This window comes from Scyliorhinus canicula, chromosome 11 (genome assembly GCF_902713615.1).
Source record: "Scyliorhinus canicula chromosome 11, sScyCan1.1, whole genome shotgun sequence".
NCBI classification, from domain to species: domain Eukaryota; kingdom Metazoa; phylum Chordata; class Chondrichthyes; order Carcharhiniformes; family Scyliorhinidae; genus Scyliorhinus; species Scyliorhinus canicula.
Genome location: NC_052156.1, coordinates 81,328,603 through 81,352,903, shown reverse-complemented (window position 1 = coordinate 81,352,903; position 24,301 = coordinate 81,328,603). Strand labels below are relative to the sequence as shown.

Genomic DNA, 24,301 nt, shown 5'->3' with positions numbered 1-24,301 from the left:
CCCCCAAAACTGACGTGAAACCCCAACCCCCCAAAACTGACTGATACCCTCACCGAACCCCAAAACTGACCTGAATACCTAACCCTCCAAAACTGACTGAATACCACCCAACCCCCCCCAAAACTGACTGAATATCCCAACCCCCCAAAACTGACTGAATACCCTAACCCCCAAAACTGAACAAATACCTAACCTCCAAAATTGACTGAATACCCTCACCCCCAAAACTGATCAAATACCCTAACCCCCCAAAACTGACCGAATACCCCAACCCCCAAAACTGACCGAATACCCCAACCCCCAAAACTGACCGAATACCCCAACCCCCAAAACTGACTGAATACCCTAACCCCCAAAACTGACCAAATACCCTAACCCCCAAAACTGACCGAATACCCTAACCCCCAAAACTGACCGAATACCCCAACCCCCAAAACTGACCGAATACCCCAACCCCCAAAACTGACCGAATACCCTCACCCCCAAAACTGACCGAATACCCCAACCCCCCAAAACTGACCATATACCCCAACCCCCAAAACTGACCGAATACCCTCACCCCCAAAACTGACTGAATACCCCAACCCCCAAAACTGATCAAATACCCTAACCCCAAAACTGACCAAATATCCTAACCCCCAAAACTGACTGAATACCCCAACCCCCAAAACTGACTGAATACCCTAACCCCCAAAACTGACCGAATACCCCAACCCCCAAAACTGACCGAATACCCTCACCCCCAAAACTGACCGAATACCCCAACCCCCAAAACTGACCGAATACCCTCACCCCCAAAACTGACTGAATACCCAACCGCCAAAACTGACCATATACCCTCACCCCCAAAACTGACTGAATATCCCAACCCCCAAAACTGATCAAATACCCGAACCCCCAAAACTGACCGAATACCCCAACCCCCAAAACTGACCAAATACCCCAACCCCCAAAATTGACTGAATAACCCAACCCGCCCAAAACTGACTGAATACCCTAACCCCCAAAACTGACCGAATACCCCAACCCCCAAAACTGACCGAATACCCCAACCCCCAAAATGACTGAATACCCTAACCCACAAAACTGACCGAATACCCCAACCCCCCAAAACTGATCAAATACCCTAACCCCAAAACTGACCAAATACCCTAACCCCCAAAATTGACTGAATACCCTCACCCCCAAAACTGACTGAATACCCCAACCCCCCAAAACTGATCAAATACCCTAACCCCCCAAAACTGACCGAATACCCCAACCCCCAAAACTGACTGAATAACCCAACCCCCAAAACTGACCATTTACCCTCACCCCAAAACTGACCAAATACCCCAACCCCCCAAAACTGATCAAATACCCTAACCCCCAAAACTGACTGAATACCCTAACCCCCAAAACTGACCGAATACCCCAACCCCCCAAAACTGATCAAATACCCTCACCCCCAAAACTGACTGAATACCCTAACCCCCAAAACTGACCGAATACCCCAACCCCCAAAACTGACCGAATACCCCAACCCCCAAAATGACTGAACACCCCAACCCCCAAAACTGACCAAATACCCTAACCCCCAAAACTGACCATTTACCCTCACCCCAAAACTGACCAAATACCCTGACCCCCAAAACTGACTGAATACCCTAACCCCCAAAACTGACCGAATACCCAACCCCCAAAACTGACTGAATACCCCAACCCCCCAAAACTGACTGAATACCCTCACCCCAAAACTGACCAAATACCCCAACCCCCCAAAACTGATCAAATACCCTCACCCCCAAAACTGACTGAATAACCCAACCCCCAAAACTGACTGAATACCCCAACCCCCCAAAACTGACTGAATAACCCAACCCCCAAAACTGACTGAATACCCGAACCCCCAAAACTGACCGAATACCCAACCCCCAAAACTGACTGAATACCCCAACCCCCAAACCTGACCGAATACCCAACCCCCCAAAACTGACTGAATACCCCAACCCCCAAAACTGACTGAATACCCCAACCCCCAAAACTGACTGAATACCCCAACCCCCCAAAACTGACCGAATACCCCAACCCCCCAAAACTGACTGAATACCCCAACCCCCCAAAACTGACTGAATACCCTAACCCCCAAAACTGACCAAATACCCCAACCCCCCAAAACTGATCAAATACCCTCACCCCCAAGACTGACTGAATACCCTAACCCCCAAAACTGACCGAATACCCCAACCCCCAAAACTGACCGAATACCCCAACCCCCAAAATGACTGAACACCCCAACCCCCAAAACTGACCAAATACCCTAACCCCCAAAGCTGACCATTTACCCTCACCCCAAAACTGACCAAATACCCTAACCCCCAAAACTGACCATTTACCCTCACCCCAAAACTGACCAAATACCCCAACCCCCCAAAACTGACTGAATACCCTAACCCCCAAAACTGACCGAATACCCAACCCCCAAAACTGACTGAATACCCCAACCCCCAAAACTGACTGAATACCCCAACCCCCAAAACTGACTGAATAACCCAACCCCCAAAACTGACCGAATACCCTCACCCCCAAAACTGACTGAATAACCCAACCCCCAAAACTGACTGAATACCCTCACCCCCAAAACTGACCAAATACCCTAACCTCCAAAACTGACTGAATACCCCAACCCCCCAAAACTGACCATATACCCAACCCCCAAAACTGACTGAATACCCCAACCCCCCAAAACTGACTGAATACCCCAACCCCCCAAAACTGACCATATACCCAACCCCCCAATCTGACTGACTACCCCAACCCCCCAAAACTGACTGAATACCCCAACCCCCCACAACTGACCATATACCCAACCCCCAAAACTGACTGAATACCCTAACCCCCAAAACTGACCATATACCCTCACCCCCAAAACTGACTGAATAACCCAACCCCCAAAACTGACCATATACCCTCACCCCCAAAACTGACTGAATAACCCAACCCCCAAAACTGACCGAATACCCGAACCCCCAAAACTGACTGAATACCCGAACCTCCAAAACTGACTGAATACCCCAACCCCCCAAAACTGACTGAATACCCCAACCCCCCAAAACTGACTGAATACCCCAACCCCCCAAAACTGACTGAATACCCCAACCCCCCAAAACTGACTGAATACCCTCACCCCCAAAACTGACCGAATATCCTAACCCCCCAAAACTGACTGAATACCCGAACCCCCAAAACTGACTGAATACCCGAACCCCCAAAACTGACTGAATACCCCAACCCCCCAAAACTGACTGAATACACTCACCCCCAAAACTGACCGAATATCCTAACCTCCAAAACTGACTGAATACCCCAACCCCCCAAAACTGACTGAATACCCTAACCCCCAAAACTGAACAAATACCCGAACACCCAAAACTGACTGAATAACCCAACCCCCAAAACTGACCATATACCCTCACCCCCAAAACTGACTGAATAACCCAACCCCCAAAACTGACCGAATACCCGAACCCCCAAAACTGACTGAATACCCGAACCTCCAAAACTGACTGAATACCCCAACCCCCCAAAACTGACTGAATACCCCAACCCCCAAAACTGACTGAATACCCGAACCCCCAAAACTGACCGAATATCCTAACCCCCCAAAACTGACTGAATACCCGAACCCCCAAAACTGACTGAATACCCGAACCCCCAAAACTGACTGAATACCCCAACCCCCCAAAACTGACTGAATACCCTCACCCCCAAAACTGACCGAATATCCTAACCTCCAAAACTGACTGAATACCCCAACCCCCCAAAACTGACTGAATATCCCAACCCCCAAAACTGACTGAATACCCTAACCCCCAAAACTGAACAAATACCTAACCTCCAAAATTGACTGAATACCCTCACCCCCAAAACTGATCAAATACCCTAACCCCCCAAAACTGACCGAATACCCCAACCCCCAAAACTGACCGAATACCCCAACCCCCAAAACTGACCGAATACCCCAACCCCCAAAACTGACTGAATACCCTAACCCCCAAAACTGACCAAATACCCTAACCCCCAAAACTGACCGAATACCCTAACCCCCAAAACTGACCGAATACCCCAACCCCCAAAACTGACCGAATACCCCAACCCCCAAAACTGACCGAATACCCTCACCCCCAAAACTGACCGAATACCCCAACCCCCCAAAACTGACCATATACCCCAACCCCCAAAACTGACCGAATACCCTCACCCCCAAAACTGACTGAATACCCCAACCCCCAAAACTGATCAAATACCCTAACCCCAAAACTGACCAAATATCCTAACCCCCAAAACTGACTGAATACCCCAACCCCCAAAACTGACTGAATACCCTAACCCCCAAAACTGACCGAATACCCCAACCCCCAAAACTGACCGAATACCCTCACCCCCAAAACTGACCGAATACCCCAACCCCCAAAACTGACCGAATACCCTCACCCCCAAAACTGACTGAATACCCAACCGCCAAAACTGACCATATACCCTCACCCCCAAAACTGACTGAATATCCCAACCCCCAAAACTGATCAAATACCCGAACCCCCAAAACTGACCGAATACCCCAACCCCCAAAACTGACCAAATACCCCAACCCCCAAAATTGACTGAATAACCCAACCCGCCCAAAACTGACTGAATACCCTAACCCCCAAAACTGACCGAATACCCCAACCCCCAAAACTGACCGAATACCCCAACCCCCAAAATGACTGAATACCCTAACCCACAAAACTGACCGAATACCCCAACCCCCCAAAACTGATCAAATACCCTAACCCCAAAACTGACCAAATACCCTAACCCCCAAAATTGACTGAATACCCTCACCCCCAAAACTGACTGAATACCCCAACCCCCCAAAACTGATCAAATACCCTAACCCCCCAAAACTGACCGAATACCCCAACCCCCAAAACTGACTGAATAACCCAACCCCCAAAACTGACCATTTACCCTCACCCCAAAACTGACCAAATACCCCAACCCCCCAAAACTGATCAAATACCCTAACCCCCAAAACTGACTGAATACCCTAACCCCCAAAACTGACCGAATACCCCAACCCCCAAAACTGATCAAATACCCTCACCCCCAAAACTGACTGAATACCCTAACCCCCAAAACTGACCGAATACCCCAACCCCCAAAACTGACCGAATACCCCAACCCCCAAAATGACTGAACACCCCAACCCCCAAAACTGACCAAATACCCTAACCCCCAAAACTGACCATTTACCCTCACCCCAAAACTGACCAAATACCCTGACCCCCAAAACTGACTGAATACCCTAACCCCCAAAACTGACCGAATACCCAACCCCCAAAACTGACTGAATACCCCAACCCCCCAAAACTGACTGAATACCCTCACCCCAAAACTGACCAAATACCCCAACCCCCCAAAACTGATCAAATACCCTCACCCCCAAAACTGACTGAATAACCCAACCCCCAAAACTGACTGAATACCCCAACCCCCCAAAACTGACTGAATAACCCAAATCCCAAAACTGACTGAATACCCGAACCCCCAAAACTGACCGAATACCCAACCCCCAAAACTGACTGAATACCCCAACCCCCAAAACTGACCGAATACCCAACCCCCCAAAACTGACTGAATACCCCAACCCCCAAAACTGACTGAATACCCCAACCCCCAAAACTGACTGAATACCCCAACCCCCCAAAACTGACCGAATACCCCAACCCCCCAAAACTGACTGAATACCCCAACCCCCCAAAACTGACTGAATACCCTAACCCCCAAAACTGACCAAATACCCCAACCCCCCAAAACTGATCAAATACCCTCACCCCCAAAACTGACTGAATACCCTAACCCCCAAAACTGACCGAATACCCCAACCCCCAAAACTGACCGAATACCCCAACCCCCAAAATGACTGAACACCCCAACCCCCAAAACTGACCAAATACCCTAACCCCCAAAGCTGACCATTTACCCTCACCCCAAAACTGACCAAATACCCTAACCCCCAAAACTGACCATTTACCCTCACCCCAAAACTGACCAAATACCCCAACCCCCCAAAACTGACTGAATACCCTAACCCCCAAAACTGACCGAATACCCAACCCCCAAAACTGACTGAATACCCCAACCCCCAAAACTGACTGAATACCCCAACCCCCAAAACTGACTGAATAACCCAACCCCCAAAACTGACCGAATACCCTCACCCCCAAAACTGACTGAATAACCCAACCCCCAAAACTGACTGAATACCCTCACCCCCAAAACTGACCAAATACCCTAACCTCCAAAACTGACTGAATACCCCAACCCCCCAAAACTGACCATATACCCAACCCCCAAAACTGACTGAATACCCCAACCCCCCAAAACTGACTGAATACCCCAACCCCCCAAAACTGACCATATACCCAACCCCCCAATCTGACTGACTACCCCAACCCCCCAAAACTGACTGAATACCCCAACCCCCCACAACTGACCATATACCCAACCCCCAAAACTGACTGAATACCCTAACCCCCAAAACTGACCATATACCCTCACCCCCAAAACTGACTGAATAACCCAACCCCCAAAACTGACCATATACCCTCACCCCCAAAACTGACTGAATAACCCAACCCCCAAAACTGACCGAATACCCGAACCCCCAAAACTGACTGAATACCCGAACCTCCAAAACTGACTGAATACCCCAACCCCCCAAAACTGACTGAATACCCCAACCCCCCAAAACTGACTGAATACCCCAACCCCCCAAAACTGACTGAATACCCCAACCCCCCAAAACTGACTGAATACCCTCACCCCCAAAACTGACCGAATATCCTAACCCCCCAAAACTGACTGAATACCCGAACCCCCAAAACTGACTGAATACCCGAACCCCCAAAACTGACTGAATACCCCAACCCCCCAAAACTGACTGAATACCCTCACCCCCAAAACTGACCGAATATCCTAACCTCCAAAACTGACTGAATACCCCAACCCCCCAAAACTGACTGAATACCCTAACCCCCAAAACTGAACAAATACCTAACCTCCAAAATTGACTGAATACCCTCACCCCCAAAACTGATCAAATACCCTAACCCCCCAAAACTGACCGAATACCCCAACCCCCAAAACTGACCGAATACCCCAACCCCCAAAACTGACCGAATACCCCAACCCCCAAAACTGACTGAATACCGTAACCCCCAAAACTGACCAAATACCCTAACCCCCAAAACTGACCGAATACCCTAACCCCCAAAACTGACCGAATACCCCAACCCCCAAAACTGACCGAATACCCCAACCCCCAAAACTGACCGAATACCCTCACCCCCAAAACTGACCGAATACCCCAACCCCCCAAAACTGACCATATACCCTAACCCCCAAAACTGACCGAATACCCCAACCCCCAAAACTGACCGAATACCCCAACCCCCAAAACTGACTGAATACCCTAACCCCCAAAACTGACCAAATACCCTAACCCCCAAAACTGACTGAATACCCTAACCCCCAAAACTGACCAAATACCCTGACCCCCAAAACTGACTGAATACCCTCACCCCCAAAACTGACCGAATACCCAACCCCCAAAACGGACTGAATACCCCAACCCCCAAAACTGACCAAATACCCAACCTCCCAAAACTGTCCGAATACCCTGACCCCCAAAACTGACTGAATACCCTCACCCCCAAAACTGACCGAATACCCTCACCCCCAAAACTGACCGAATACCCTCACCCCCAAAACTGACCGAATACCCTAACCCTCAAAACTGACCAAATGGGCAACACGATGGCGCAGTGGTAGCACTGCAGCCTCACGGCGCCGAGGTCCCAGGTTCGATCCCGGCTCTGGGTCACTGTTCGTGTGGAGTTTGCACATTCTCCCCGTGACTGCGTGGGTTTCACCCCTACAACCCAAAGATGTGCAGGGTAGGTGGATTGAACATGCTAAATTGCCCCTTAATTGGAAAAAATGAATTGGGTACTCTAAATTTATTTTAAAAAAACTGACCAAATACCCAACTTCCAAAACTGACCGAATACCCTAACCCCCAAAACTGACTGAATACCCCAACCCCCAAAACTGACTGAATACCCTCACCCCCAAAACTGACCGAATACCCCAACCCCCAAAACTGACTGAATACCCTCACCCCCAAAACTGACCGAATACCCTAACCCCCAAAACTGACCGAATACCCCAACCCCCAAAACTGACTGAATACCCTAACCCCCAAAACTGACCGAATACCCCAACCCCCAAAACTGACTGAATACCCTAACCCCCAAAACTGACCAAATACCCTAACCCCCAAAACTGACCAAATACCCTAACCCCCAAAACTGACCAAATACCCTAACCCCCAAAACTGACCGAATACCCTAACCCCCAAAACTGACTGAATACCCTAACCCCCAAAACTGACCAAATACCCTAACCCCCAAAACTGACCAAATACCCTAACCCCCAAAACCGACAGAATACAACAACCCTGATTCCATGAAAACTGACCGAGCACCCTAACCCTGAACTCCCAAAGCTGACCCAATGCCCTAACCTCCTAAAATTGACCGAATACCCAACCCCTTAAAAACCCCAAATCTGAACGAGTACCCCAACTTCCCCAAAACTGACCAATTACGCCAACCCTGACCTCCAAAATGACCGAATACTCCAACGCCAACCCCCCCCAAAACTGACCGAGTAACCTGAATCCCACCAGAACAAACCGAATACCCCAACCCCGACCCCCAAAACTGACCGAATACCCCAACCCAAGCCCCCCCAAAACTGATCGAGTGCCCCGACTCCCACCAAAACCGACTGAATACCCCAGCCCTGACCCCCAAAACTGACCGATTACCCCAAGCCCGATCCACCAAAACTAACGGAATACCCCAAGCCCGGTCCACAAAAACTGACCAAACACTCCAACCCTGACCCCGAGACAGACAGAATACCCCAACCCTGATCCTCCCCAAAACTGACTGGATACCCCAACCCCACCCCAAACTGGCCAAATATCCTAACCCCCAAAACTGATTGAGTAGCCCAACCCAAACCCCACTAAAACTGGCCAAATACTCCAACCCCAGCCCCACCAAAACTGACTGAATACCCCATTCCTATCCAAAAAGAAAACGACCGAATACCACAACTGCACTGAAAATGTTTGATTTGACAAATGATTCAAATTTTAGAAGCACATAAGTAACACAGCAAAGTGTGGTAACCTAAAGCACAAAACCATCAGATGATACTCAGCGAACAACCTCGATTACACAACACAGCCCACCGTGGCAGAGTACACAAACCCAATTCTGTGTAACTCCCTTTCGCAGCAAATGTTTCAGTATCTCCATAATACTTCATATAAGTGTTTTTAGAAAAGACTAATTTGTTTACTTCATCCCATGGCAAAGCAGGTGCGAACAAAGTACAGTTGGCTTAAAAAATTTCATTTCAAACCGATTTTAAATAATAATAACAATAATACGAACCTGATGTATTACTACTGGGCGACAAATGTGGAGAAGGTGCGGGGCTGGGTCAGAGGGGTTGATTCCCAGTGGGTCAGAATGGAGGAGAGTTTGTGCAGGGGGTCGGGACTGAAAGCACGAGCAACAGTACCGCTCCCGATAGCCCCGGGGAAATACTCAGGGAGTCCGGTCATAATAGCTTCATTGAAAATCTGGAGGCAGTTTCGCCAACACTTCGGGTTGGGGGCAGGGTCAAGGGAAATGCCGATTCGGGGGAACCACAGATTTGAGCCAGGGAGGTGGGATGGAAATTTTCGGAAATGGGAGGAGGAGGGGATTAGGACACTAAAAGATTTGTTTCTTAGGGGTCGGTTTGTAGGATTGAGGGAGCTGGAAGCGAAGTATGGGCTGGAGCAGGGGGAAATGTTCAGATACATGCAGGTTCGAGATTTTGCCAGAAAGGAGATACAGAGCTTCCCGGTGGAGCCAGCCTCTACATTGCTGGAGGAGGTGCTGACAACAGGGGGACTGGAGAAGGGGGTAGTGTCAGCGGTTTACGGAGCTATTTTGGAAGAGGAGAAGGCGCCGCTAGAAGGGATCAAAGCAAAGTGGGAGGAAGAGTTGGGAGAGGATATGGAGGAGGGGTTCTGGTGTGAGGTGCTCCGGAGAGTAAATGCCTCCACCTCGTGAGCGAGGTTGGGGCTGATACATCGTTGATCGCCTGAGGATCCTGATAGGTTAGAGAGCAACCTCTCCAACCTGTGCCCTGGCGTGGCAGGGAGACCTGTTGGAATTCTTGACTCTTGAGAAGGTTAAGTTTGAACTGAGGGGAAGGATGGAGGGGTTCTACAATTCATGGGCATTATTCATTATGCACTTTCAAGGACTGGATAACATCGAACATTAGTTGGGGCGTGTGGGTGGGAGGGTTGGGGGGAGGGGGGCTGTGTGTGTTAATGGCGACTATGGGAGATCCCTAATTCCTTTTAGTCATTTGTTTGTGTGGACATGCGGGATAATGTTTGGGGTTTGGTGACAGGATGGGATCGTTGTTACTGATATGGGGATTGACATATCTGTTACTGATTTTTAAAATAATAATAATAATAATTGCTTATTGCCACAAGTAGGCTTCAATGAAGTTTCTGTGAAAAGCCCCTAGTCGCCACATTCCGGCGTGATGCGACCATCAATTCGCACGAGACAGAGAGTTGAAGTGAACAGTGGCTTTAATCAACTAGAACAGTGCCTGCCTGCGACTGCTCTGCAATGTGAGCCGCCTACAGGGCAGTTGCTCTTTATACCTCCTCTCAAAGGGGCGGAGCCCACAAGGGCACCAACATGATACAATCAGTGTAGTACAGTACAATGGTCCATAGGTGGAGCCCACATGGGCAACAGCGTGGTACAATGTAGTACAGTAGTGAATGATTACCATAATACGTTCACCACACGGCACCTGTTCAGGGAGGCCGGTACGGGAATTGAACCGCACACATTCCATTATTCCTGCATTGACAACTGAGCTGTCTCCCTCCACCTCTGTTGAAAAGACAAGAGTAAGCCTGCCTTGCTCTTTATTTCAAAAGGAGCATGGAGAGACAGTCAGGTAATAGCGGGTGCTGCAAATAGCTGTATTTTGGATTAAACTGGGTGCATAATTCATGCACAGGAAGAATCGGCGCAGACCGGATAGGCCAAAGGACCTTTTCTGTGCTGCAGATCTCTATGACTCTATGGCTCTCACACAAGAGGCCATTAGAAAACTTACAGACTCAGCATTTAATGAACTTTATCAGTTCATAAGATATTGGAGCAGAATGAGGCCATTTGGCCCATCAAGTCTGCTCTGCCATTCAATAATGGCTGATCTAATCCTGGCCTTAACTCCACTGTCCTGCCCATTCTCCATAACCCTTCAACCCATTACCAATTAAAGATCTGTCGAACTCCTCCTTAAATTTACTCACTATCCTAGCTCCACCTCACTCGGGGTAGCAAATTCCACAGATTCGCAAACCTTTGGTTAAGAAGTAGGTTCTCCTCAATTCTGTTTTAATTTTGTTACCTCTTATCTTAAGGCTATGACCTCTTGTTCTAGAATGCCCCACGTCTACTTTACCCATATCTATTATCATTTTGTATAGCTTAATTTGATCTCCCCTCATTCTTCTAAACTCTAGAGAGTATTGGCCTGAACTGTTCAATCTCTCTTCATACGATTAACATCGATGAACATTAGGTGTTGCACTTTGGAAGGTAAACAGGAAGGCAGAACAGGTAAGAGGTTCTTTTTCCCAAAAAAGGCTTGATAGGGATTCAAAATTATCAGTGTGTTGAGCAGGGTAGATGTGGGAGAATGTTTCCACTTGAGGGAGAATCCAAAAGGACGGCCCATAAATAGAAGTTAGTCCCTAGTAAATCCAATAGGGAAATAATGAGAAACCTGAGTGGTTAGAATGTGGAATTTGTCACTCCCCCAGAAAGTGACTGTGGCACGAAGCTTTCAGAGGGAGACTAGACAAGTACATGAGAGAACAGGGAGTAGAACGATCTGCTGGAAGGCTGAGTCAGGGTAGATGGAATGGGAGGGGACTTATGGGAAGGATAAATACCAGCACAGACAGACCGTGTTGTTTTCTGCGGACTAAAGCGGAAAGGGTCTTCCCAGAGGCAGGAATTCTGCTGTGACACAAATTAATTGCCAAAACGAAAATCTATTATAAATGTTTAATGAGCAAGTTGTTGCTATACAAAGCACAATAAAAGTAGCCTCATTACCAACCACTCGAATTAAAAAATAAGAGAAGGAAAATCTGGGGTGTTGATTCTGTGTGGAGCCTTCCTCCCGACTCTCTGTTCGTCAAGTGGGTAGATTTTTAAACTGGAGGTGAACACAAGAGACTCCATGCTACAAATCAAATCAGAAGAGAAATCTCCAACATGCGTGAAAACAGGTTGGGCTGGAATTCTCCACACCCCGACACCGAAATCGCTGCCGGCACCGGGACAGAGAATCCAGTTTGACGCCGTAATCGGGACCGGTGCCGGTTCAGCGAAAAACAGCCTCACCAGGGAGTACACCGCACTGCCAGGGGCCATTGCCAGAGTCCCGCTCCGCCATCCTGCGCCCCCAACCAGCCGAGTTCCCGGCGGCGTAGACTAACCAGCTATTGCCAGTCAGGATACTCGCGTAGCCCTGGTCGGGGCGGGATGATGGGAGGCCGTGGTGGAATGATTGTGTGGGGTTTGAGGGTCGGGCGCGTGGCCGATCGGAGGGTCTCTTTTTCGGGTCCAGCGCCACACACCGAGTCCGTCATGGAGCACGGTGCGGCCACTGAAGGCCGCCAGCTTGCACATGCGCGGCCTCTGACCTGGAGGTGCGGGGGCAGCCCGTATCTGCAGCAAAAGCTGCGGGATTTACTCCGGGTCCATGCTAGCCCCCTGCAGGCCTATATGAATTAGTTTCACTTTTTTCCAGGATTATCAGGAGTAAAACTCCACTGTTTTGACTCCAACGTGGGGACATAGTCTCAATAATGGAGAATCCAGCCCGTTATATTTTCATTCAGTCATTAGATCTTTCTGGACTAATTGCAGCCAATGGGCTACTTCTGAGATGAAGCCAAAATGCTGAGGGATGTCCAAGAGAAAAAAGGCAAAATCTAAATGCAAGTTTTACACGCTTCCTGTAGCATAGTTCAATTTACCTAACGAGCATGTCTTTTCAAGTTCCCAATGACTAGCTTTCTTCCCTTTATCAAAATAATTTGTCCGTAGTATGTTACTGACCCCAGCGAGGCAGCATTTATTTGCCAAACCTGGCTGCCCAAAGGGCATTAATGGTGTTTTTTTTAAATGTATTCATGGGATGCGGGCTTCGTTGGCAAGACCAGCATTTATTGCCCATTCTTAATCGCCCTTGAGAAAGTGGTGGTAAGCTGCCTTCTTGAACCACTGCAGTCCATGCGGTGTAGCTGTACCCACCGTACTGTTTGGGAGGGAGTGCCAGGATTTTGCCCCAGCAACAGTGAAGGAACAGCGATATATTTCCAAGTCAGGGTGGCGAATGGCTTAGAGGGGATCTTGCAAGTGGTAATGTTCCCTTGTGTCTGCTCCCCTTTTCCTTCATGATTTTGATGGTGCTATCTACAGTCTTGGTGAATTCCTGCAGTACATCTTGTAGATGGTACACATGGCTGCCAATGTTTCTCAATGGTGGAGGGAGTAAATGTTTGTGAATGGGATGCCAGTCAAGCGGACTGCTTCGTCCTGAATGGTGTCTAGGTTCTTGACTGTTGGAGCTTCACTCATCCAGGCAAGTGGAGATTATTCCATTACACTCCTGACTTGTGCCTTGTCGATGTTGGACAGGCTTTAGGGAGTCAGGAGGTGAGTTACTCTCCACAGGATTCCTACCCATGACCAGCTCTTGTAATGACAGTATTGATATGGCTAGTCCAGTTCAGTAACTCCCAGGATGTTGATAGTGAGGGATTCAGCAATGGTAATGCCATTGAATGTCAAGGAGCAATGATTATATTCTCTCTTGTTGGAGATGGTCATTGCCTGGTGCTTGTGTGGCACAAATGTTATTTGCCACTTGCCAGCCCAAGCCTGTAAAAAATGAAAATTGCTTATTGTCACGAGTAGGCTTCAATGAAGTTACTGTGAAAAGCCCCTAGTCGCCACATTCTGGCACCTGTTTGGGGAGGCTGTTACGGGAATTGAACTGTGCTGCTGGCCTGCTTCATCTGCTTTCAAAGCCAGCGATTTAGCCCTGAGCTAAACAGCCCTTTGTCCGGGTCTTGGTGCATTTGGATATTGAGTGTGCCATGTCTAGAAAACATTCGGCAAAATAGATGTGGCATTTATAATATCAGCTTTCAAGTCCTCAGAACTTTGCAAAATATTTAATTAATTGATTACATTTGAGAAGTTATTTCACCTTATGCAGAACAGTAAGCCAAGAGAACACAGCCTCTGTTTGAAGAGCTGTAAATCAAAACTAACTTGTGGAAATATTCAAATACAATTTTTTTTAAAATATTTTTTATTCTCCTTTTTCATATTTTCTCCCAAATTTACACCCAACAACAAACAATAATCAGTAACAAATGTAATGTCAATCCGCATATCAATAACAACAATCCCATCCTCCTACCAAACCCCAGACATTGGCCTGCATGTTCACATAACAAATGACAAAAAGGAATCAGGAATCACCCATAGTCACTATTAACACATACAGTCTCCCTCCCCCCAACCCATCCAGCCCCCAACTCCCCTAATGCTCAATGTGATCCAATTCTCCAAAGTGCATAATGAATAACACCCATGAATTGTAGAACCCCTCCATCCTTCCCCTCAGTTCAAATTTGACCTATTGAAGCGTTAAGAATTCCAGCAGGGCACAAGGTGGAGAGGTTGATCTCCATCCCAACAGGATCCGCCTTCGGGCGATCAACATGGCGAAGGCTACAACATCTGCCTCCGCGCCAGTTTCCACCCCCGGCTGGTCCGACACCCTGAATATGGCCTCCAGAGGGCCCGGGTCCAGTTTCATGTGCATCACTTTAGAGATTACCCTAAACACCTCCTTCCAGTAATCCTCCAGCTTTGGATAGGACCAAAATATATGAACGTGGTTTGCGGGTCCCCCCGCAACGTTCACACACATCTTCTACCCCCTCAAAGAGCCGGCTCGTCCTCACCCTTGTAAGGTGTGCTCTATACAACACCTTCAGCTGTATCACCCCAACCTCGCACATGAGGTAGAGGCGTTCACCCTCCAGAGCACCTCACACCAGAGTCCCTCCTCCATACCCTCTCCCAACTCTTCTTACCACTTTGCCTTGATCCCTTCTAGCGGCGCCTTCTCCTCCGCCAAAATAGCCCCGTAAACCTCCGATACTACCCCCTTCTCCAGTCCCCCTGTTGTCAGCACCTCCTCCAGCAATCTGGAAGCCGGCTCCACCGGGAAGCTCTGTATCTCTTTTCTAGCAAAGTCTCGAACCGACTTGTATCTAAATATTTCCCCCTGCTCCAGCCCATTCTTTGCTCCCAGCTCCACCAATCCCGCAAAACGACCCCCAATAAATAAATCTTTTAGTGTCCTAATTCCTTTCTCCTCCCATCTCTGAAAATTTCCATCCCACTTCCCTGGCTCAAATCTATGGTTCCCCCAAATCGGCATTTCCCTTGACCCGGCCCTCAACCCGAAGTGCTGTCGAAACTGGCTCCAAATTTTAAATGAAGCTATTACTACCGGATTCCCTGAGTATTTCCCCGGGGCCATCGGGAGCGGCGCTGTCGCTAGCGCCTTTAATCACGACCCTCTACCCAAACTCTCCTCCATTCTGACCCATTGGGAGTCAACCCCTCTGACCCAGCTCCGTACTTTCTCCACATTCGCCGTCAGTAATAACACACCAGGTTCGGAAGACCCAAACCCCCTCCCTGTCTTCTTCTCTGTAGTAGCACTTTTTAATTCTGGCCACTTCCCTCCCCAGATGAACGAGGTAATGATCCCTTCAATCTCTCAAAAAAATGTCTTTGGCAGGAAAAACGGCAGGCATTGAAAAATTGCGGCAGCACATTCATAACCCCCTGTTCCCGACCTGCCAATGACAGAGGGAGACTATCCCACCTTGCCAGATCAGCTTTCACCCTCCCCACCAAACTAGAAATGTTGTACGTACTGAGCCCCCCCCCCCCAATCCCACGGAGCCCTCCCCAATCCTACGGAGACCCCACCCCAATGCTACGGACCCCCCCCCCCCCCCCCAATATTCATATACAATTTTGATAGGTTTCTTTCTGAAAATAAATATTCTGGGCTACGGTTTGAGCAGTTTAAGGCCTGACATGTGGTAGCTGTTGCATTCTTGGGAGGAAGGGGTGCCTTGAGACCCACGATTCCCAGAGTTCTCCAACACTGGCGCTTTCCTTGTCTCATTTCTGGATCTGTTATTGAATAATTGATAGACATTAATTCCCATCATTAGCTGGCAAGTATATGGAATCCCTACAGTGCAGAGGGGCCATTTGACCCATCAACTCTACACCGACCCTCTGAAAGAGTAACATACCTAGGCCCACTCACCCACCCTATCCCCGTAACCCCGCCTAACCTAGACATCTTTGGATACTAAGGAGCAAATTTAGCATGGCCAATTCACCTAACCTGCACATCTTTGGACCGTGGGAGGAAACTGCAGCACTCAGAAGAAACCCACTCAGACACGGGGAGAATGTGCAAACTCCATACAGTCACCCAAGGTCAGAATTGAACCCGGGTCCCTCACGCTGTGAGGCAGCAGTGCTAAACACTGTGCCACCATGCCACCAAGTGGTCATCAAGATAGTCCTGGGCAAAACAGATATGATTTTAACCTTGAATCCCTAGGTTTCTAACTGCAGTGTGTGTTGCCTTGTAGATAAATACAGCAGCCTATCTATGCACTTAAACAGAAGCTTATTATATCATCTTTTCCCTGGGCAGCACGGTGGCGCAGTGGATAGCATTGGTGCCTCATGGCGGTCCCAGGTTCGATCCCTGCTCTGGGTCACTGTCCGTGTGGAGTGTGCACATTCTCCCTATGTTTGCGTGGGTTTCGCTCCCACAACCCAAAGGTGTGCAGGGTAGGTGGATTGGCCATGCTAAATTGCTCCTTAATTGGAAAAAAAATTAATTGGGTACTCTAAATTTATAAAAAAATATATATATAATCTTTTCCCCGGGGCAATGGCAAATGTTTGGCAGGATACATGGGGAGCATTGATCTTTCCTTCAACAGTGAGGTCTTTTAGGTTCGCATGAACAGGCAGGCAAAACCTCAGTTAACATTTGACCCAAAAGAGAAGGACATCGAACAATGCCTCTCCAGCACCTCCTGAGGACCCCATTGAGGTTACTTGCTCCACGTAAAGGTTGGGACTTGAGCCCACACCTTTCTGCTTCAGCATCACAAGTGCTACCAACATTGGGGCGGTACAGTGGCGTGTGGTTAACACTGCTTCCTCACAGCGCCAGGGACCCGGGTTCAATTACGGGCTTGGGTGACTGCGGAGTCTGCACTTTCCCCCCGTGCATGTGTGGGTTTCCTCCTGGTGCTCTGGTTCCTCCCACAGTCTAAAGATGTGCAGGTTGAGTACATTGGTCATGCTAAATTGCCTCTTAGTGTCCAAAAAGATGTGCAGGTAAGGTGGAGTTGTGGGGTTACAGGGATAGCACTCTGCAAAGTGCTCTTTCAGAGGTTCCGTGCAGACTTGATGGGCAGAATGGCCTCCTTCTGCACTGTAGCAATTCTTTGGTTCCAACAGAACAAAGCTGACAATAGCATGTTGCACTTAATAAGTCAAGTACTATGCTGTTATCTAAGGATGTATTGTTAGAGAGTTTTGTGCAGCTGAGTGAAGGAGTCTAACTGTTATTAAATAAACACCTGGTGAGTTCAGGGTTTAATTTATCTCAATGCCACAGCTCTGTTTTTCTTAAATACGTGTGTCTTCTAAGGTCATTCAGAAGTGACCCTATTGTGATCCTATCTTCTTTTTGTGTGTCGGTACTCAATATCTATCAATGCCAGAGTCCCGGAGAAATCCCACCAGTGATTGGGAGCCTGCCAGTGGCCCTCAAGGACATACAGATGTGGCCAGGAAAAGATTTAATAGGGATGTAAACCCCCTCAGGCTCATCTGCCTTTGTCATCTTGTATGTTACTCAGCTCACAGAGATAGCAGATATTCTGACCCCTTTATTAAATCATAGTCTGTCTTTTATTACATATTGCTTTGAAGTGCGACAGAAGAACTTTTCAGGTGTGGCAGACAGGAGTTGTACTATAAATATTATTTGATATTAAATATTCCCAATCTCATTACGCATTCAATAATCATTATTTTTAGCCTTCTGGTAACGTACATTGGGCATCTCAGCTTCCCTCTTTAGCTGCTGTAACATGACACATTTCAACAGTGTTCCACCTCCACATTAGAGTTGTTCCATTAATTATGGGAATCGCATTTCCATTCATCTGATAGGAATTGATTGAGACAAAAATGATCTATTGTCAATGTGAGGACAATGGGAGATGGATTCAAACTGATAATTCCCCTGTAGCTGAGGTGTGTTTCTCATCTCAGCTCCATGAAACACCAACAGATATGGTGGCACAATGGTTAGCACTGCTACCTCACAGCTCCAGGGACCGGGTTCAATTCTGGTCTTGGGCGAGTGTCTGTGTGGAGCTTGCACCCTCTCCCCATGTCTGCATAGGTTTCCTCCGTGTGCTCCGGTTTCCTCCCATAGTCCAAAAATGTGCCGGTTAAGTGGATTGGCCATGCACAATTGCCTTTTTGTGTCCAAAGGTGAGTAGGCTTATGTGGGGTTGCGGGGATAGGCTGGGGAAGTGGGCCTAGGTAGGGTGCTGTTTGGGGGATCAGTGCAGACTTGATGGGCTAAATGGCCTCCTTCTGCACTGTATGGATTCTATACTAGGGGCTGAACTTTGTTTACCTTGCCCCTAAGAGGTTGCTGACAAACCCACCCCTATTATGATTGTAGTTTTTTTTGGGAGGGGGCCTCAGTATTCAGTGTTTATTAATGCCATGCCAGGCCTCTGGAGAAATCCCACTAGTAATTGGGAGACCGTGAGAATATACTGGAGATGACAGAAGAACATTTAATGAGGTAATAAGCTCACCCACCTCTTCCATCTATGGAAAGTCAAAATGAAGCCGGTAGCTTTCAGCGGCAATTGGAAATGTTGAAGCCATTCCCACTGCACCCTGCGGAAACTACTTTGGTCAACTTGGTGTCTCTGAGATGCAGCAGATAGGAGGAAACCTGGATCAAAGCCTCCCTCAGATCGCTGAGCACATCACAGAGGAGGAACAATGGTCCGAGAAAAGATAGAAGGAAGCAAATTGAGGTTGTTTCAGTCAGAAAATGGCACGGCCCAATTGTGCCCCACTTCCCCCATTGATGTTTTTCCAAAAATATACTTCATTCATGAAATGTACATTACAAAAACAGTCCAAGTTGACATTTTCTAATGTGTAAAACAGATCAGTTTCTTTCAATACAGTATGTGAAACTCTGACGTTCCTCACTACGTGTAAAATTGAAGGTTATGGTTACAATATTAAATTTATGTCAAACACACAACCAAGAATTTGACACAATTCCCAACCTCTCGATGCATTATGACAGGGCCTTAGACAGGTCTCTTCCCCATTGAGACTTTGCGACAGCTGCCCCAAGTTTCCAAGCTTTAGTGCGTCCCTCAACACATACTCCTGAACCTTGGAATGTGCCAGTCTGCAAAACACAGCCGTGGTCAACCCCTTGCATGTTTCGGGCAGACCAAAGAGCATCTTTCACCTGGTTGATGGACCTCTAGTCGCAGTTTATCTCAATGTGCGTCCCACTGCAACAGCCCATTGCTCACAGAGTCCTTCGTCATGAAGCTGCACAGAGCTACCCGGTATGAACCTTGACAAAAACCATTGCATCTCCTTCCAGACTAACTTTGCAAGGGCCTATTCCAGATGCAAGTGAGCAAAGTCTCTTCCCCATTACACCCCTCAAGGACAGTGTGCAGAGGCAGTGGGATCCTGGGTGCGCAGGAAGGATCTGGTGGAGAGGGCCTTTCTCACCACCAGTCAAGCTACGACTTAGTGCTTGTATGAATGTTCCGGCGGCAAGGCATTCTGCCCAATGACGTTGACAGTCTGCTGCAGGGGGCCATCTGACATGGTCCACCAACTCTGCTCCCGTGGGGCCTTGAGGACATTGCACGCAGACCACTGTTTGATGGTCAAAACCATTCTTCTGCATGGATCTTTTCCACAGTCCGACTGATCGACGCTTTCTGTGGTGGTGACTAAATCCATCCGTCACAATATCAACGACAGATGGAACCTTGGCACATAGCAACAATTGGAGTTTGCATTCCTGGAGCTTGATGTAGCTGCCCCCAATCATGTTTAGACATGACAGGAAAGCGAGAACCAGTCAATCACAACTGTTTTGCCCACCCCCCTCACCCCAACCAGGAAAAGAGCAAAGGTCATCCCAAAGATGTTCCTGCACATTCCCAGTGGTCAGTGCAGAGTAAGACTGACAGGATTCACACTTACCAGCCTCCAGGGTCCAGAGATGGTGAGTGAGGGAAGGGTATGAAGAGAGGGTGGGTAACACAATTTGCATTAGAATCATCTGGGGTAGATTGTAACAGCTGGGTGTAAAATTCTGCAACATTCCTCTCCCCCCCCCCCCCCTTCAAAACACTGTCATAGTTAAAGTAAAAAAACACATTGCCAATGTTAAATCTCACCAGACCAGACAGATGGAAACATTTGCTGCTGTATATTCTTTTACAGTTTAAAATGACACGTCAAAGGGCTATAAACAGCGGGATGTGCAGCGCTGCGGCGCTGTAGGGTAATTAACTCTCAATACCCATCCTGAACATCAGACACTTTCGTTGCCTTAATTGGACTTTTGAACTGGGCTTTGAACTGGGAATAAATTTCATTTCGGTGCAAATAATGAGAAAGTAACATAGTTCAATGCAATCGCCCCCCACCGCATCATATATACAATACACACACACACATCAGCTAATGCCCGGGACCTGCTGGCAACTTTCAGCAGATTGACCTGTAATTCATCCATTCATATAGAACCCTTCCACACACCAGGGCAGGAACCACTCTTCCTTCAGTGTGATTTCAAATAAAGAGCCATACTTTTTAACCAGGTTAACGCAAACTCCTAAACAAAAAACTATTCACCATCCAATGCCCAGCCACGAAACCCCTTTAACTGAAACACACGTGTCTATAATGTGGCAATATAAACACAGTCCCAGAATAACACCGCAGCCAGCTGCATTTCAGCCTCTCGCTCTCTTACAAACACCAATGGCACAAACGTTAATACATATTTATTGCTATTTGCACATTATATCTTAAACGGGCTGGCGAATACCACTACATAATTTCACAATTGTTTAGACTGAAACAGATGCCACTGTTTACTTTTAATGAACGGTCCATCGCCAATCAATTTAACCCAGACACATACATATATAATACATAATATAAAGGTGCAAATTGCACCCAGATCCGGAGGAGAATCGGGAAGCCACCGCCTGCTAACCTGCTATTCTCCCCGCAGGATGCAGATGGAGAGAATGCCCGCACAAAGCCGGGCTCACTGCAGCCTGACCCATCCCCACTGTAAATTCAACATGAGAAGCACTCGCCTACCTTCATCCTGCACTCTCTGCAGGCACGAAGTCAGGCTCTTCCTCCAGCCCGGCATCTCGGCTCCTTCTGCCCGGCTCCGGGTAGATTTGGATCTGAATGTGAAGAAGACGTGAAGGAGCGACTCCCCCCTCTCTCTCTGCTCGCCTGTTATAGTCCAGGGGGGGCGGCTGTTGAGTCAGCGCCAGTCGCTGGGCTCGGCGTTCACTGTAGCATCCCCTCGGAGCGAGCTGCTGGATCTATCTCTATCTCTATCTCTCTCACCCCCCACCACCGCCACCTCTCCTCGCCTCGATATCGACTACCAGGCACTGCACTCGGTCAGATCGCAGAGATCCCAACCTGCCAAAACAAAAACCCTCCTCCTTCCCCCTTCCTCCAGTGAGCAGAGGGATCCTCACCTGAAGCAGGAAGGGGAGAGAGGGGGGGGGGGGGGCACCTGCCCACACTACACATCAGAGCCCACCCCCTTACATGCAAAGACCTGAAATGTTCACAAACAACAAGACCACCCACCCCTTTGCCCTGCACAGATGGATCAGGCGCCCCAATGAACCCTTGAGACCGTCATTGTTAACCTGGGATGGATCCCACTCGGCCCATTATTAATCTGTACACGCAGATGAAAATGATCTTCTCGCACCTGGTTGGGAATGGCCCAGATTACGGCAGCAGTCCAGGTTCTAGAAGCGCTGCCTTCTAGAATAAGTCCACTTGGGACACAAGTTAAATGCAAGAATCGAACAGTCCCCACAGTAGGTCAAGTGGATAATAAATCTCTAACTATGATGCCCTGTCTGGAACATGTGCTGTGACAGCCCTGTACCCCCACCCTAACAATGCCTCTGGTATCTCTGTGCGCCCCCAGTGTGTTCCAAACTGTCCTCTGAAAGGGGCACACTTGCCCCTGGACACAAATGGTGGGTGCCTCCATCTGATCGTCAAGCAAGAGAACGTGAAAAACCTTGGGCCTGGCCTGGATTCACCCTAAATTGAAAGACTTCAAGCAGATTCCATCAAACGTCTCAGGGTTGTCCCCCAAAGTGAATTAGTTGTCGAGCTCAAACCTGACCTGGTGCCCATTCCTCTGCCTCAACTCTATGTTTTTAGATCTATTTAATTTCCAGTTGCACACAATCCTCCACCTCCAGGTACCATGTTTAAGGAGAGTATTGGCGCCGATCGGGCTTCCTTTGGATTGGTCTGTGACTATGCGTGGCAAAATGGATCACCTTTACCTTCTGCAGTATGGCTGACCAGGAAACTTTCCTGCCCGGCACATTGGAAGGAATTTACAAGCCGATAATTAACCTGTTTAGCCATGTTACCCTTCTGTGGCCATCATAAGACCATACGACATAGGAGCAGAAACAGGCCATTCAGCCCATCGAGTCTGCCCCACCATTCAATGAGATCATGTCTCATCCGAATAGATAATCCTCAATGCCATTTTCCCAACTTACCCTCTGTCATGTGAGAGTACCTTTAAGAAATGGGTGTTTAAGAAATGTACCTTTAAAAAATGGGTGTTTATATGTGATGTCAGAGTGTGGGTGGAGCTGGGCTGTCTGTCAGCTTTTTACTTCCGTTTTAGGTTGTTTGCTGCAGGGTGTGTTTTAGTTTCGTTTTCAGAGCTGGATAGCTGCAGTCACATCCAGAAGGGGTGTTAGTCTCTCTCTCTGTAATCTAAAGACTGTAAATCGATCCTTTGGTGATTTAAAACTAATAACTGCTCTCAGTAGTGACTTTAACCAGATGTGCTTCTGTTAAAAGTTATTTTTTAAGTTTTACGGATGTTAAAAGGACAGCTTAAGGATTACTTAGTGTTGTATTTTTGGGGGGTTGTATTTGAATCAATGGTTGCTAAGATGTTCACTGTATGATTTAAAAAGGTTAACTTGAGTTCATAGAATAAACATTGTTTTGCTTCAGAAAATACTTTTCCATTTCTGCTGTACCACACTTGTAGAGTGGGCTGTGTGCTCCCCATACCACAATCTAGCACAAATTGTGGGTCAGGTGAACTCCATGATACACTTTGGGGTTCTCTAAACCCTGGCCCATAACACCCTCATAATCACTTCAGTACCAAAAGCAAGAAGGCAATCCATTATCTGAATCACCATAAATTAGGAGAGGGATATGGGGGAAAGCAAGATTAGGCTATTGAGTCGGATGATTAGGCATAGAATTATACAATACTTGCAGAGCAGAAGGGAGGCGATTCGAAAGAGCACCCTATCTAGGCATTCCCCCCCCCCCCCACCCCCCCCCGTAAACCGTAATCCCACCTAACCTTTGAACTCTAAGGGACAATTTACCAGAGCCAATCCACCTAACCTACACATCTTTGGATTGTGGGAGGAATCCGGAGCACCTGGAGGAAACCCACGCAGACACAGGGAGAAAGTGCAAACTCCACACAGACAGTTGCCCAAGGCCGGAAATGAACCCAGGTATCTGGCACTGTGAAGCAGCATTGCTAACCTCTGTGC

At 48.1% G+C, this 24,301-nt stretch overlaps 1 protein-coding gene across 1 annotated transcript in view; it reads right to left on the bottom strand.

Annotated features, from left to right (window-relative positions):
- Positions 1–22,101, bottom strand: part of grip2b (glutamate receptor interacting protein 2b) — a 1,006,802-nt gene extending 984,701 nt beyond the window's left edge. Inside the window, exon 1 of the mRNA XM_038810787.1 lies at positions 21,810–22,101. Coding sequence (XP_038666715.1) covers positions 21,810–21,864 — 55 coding nt within the window. The 5' untranslated portion in view covers positions 21,865–22,101. The remainder of the gene's footprint in view (positions 1–21,809) is intronic.
- Between the last annotated feature and the right edge of the window lie 2,200 nt (positions 22,102–24,301).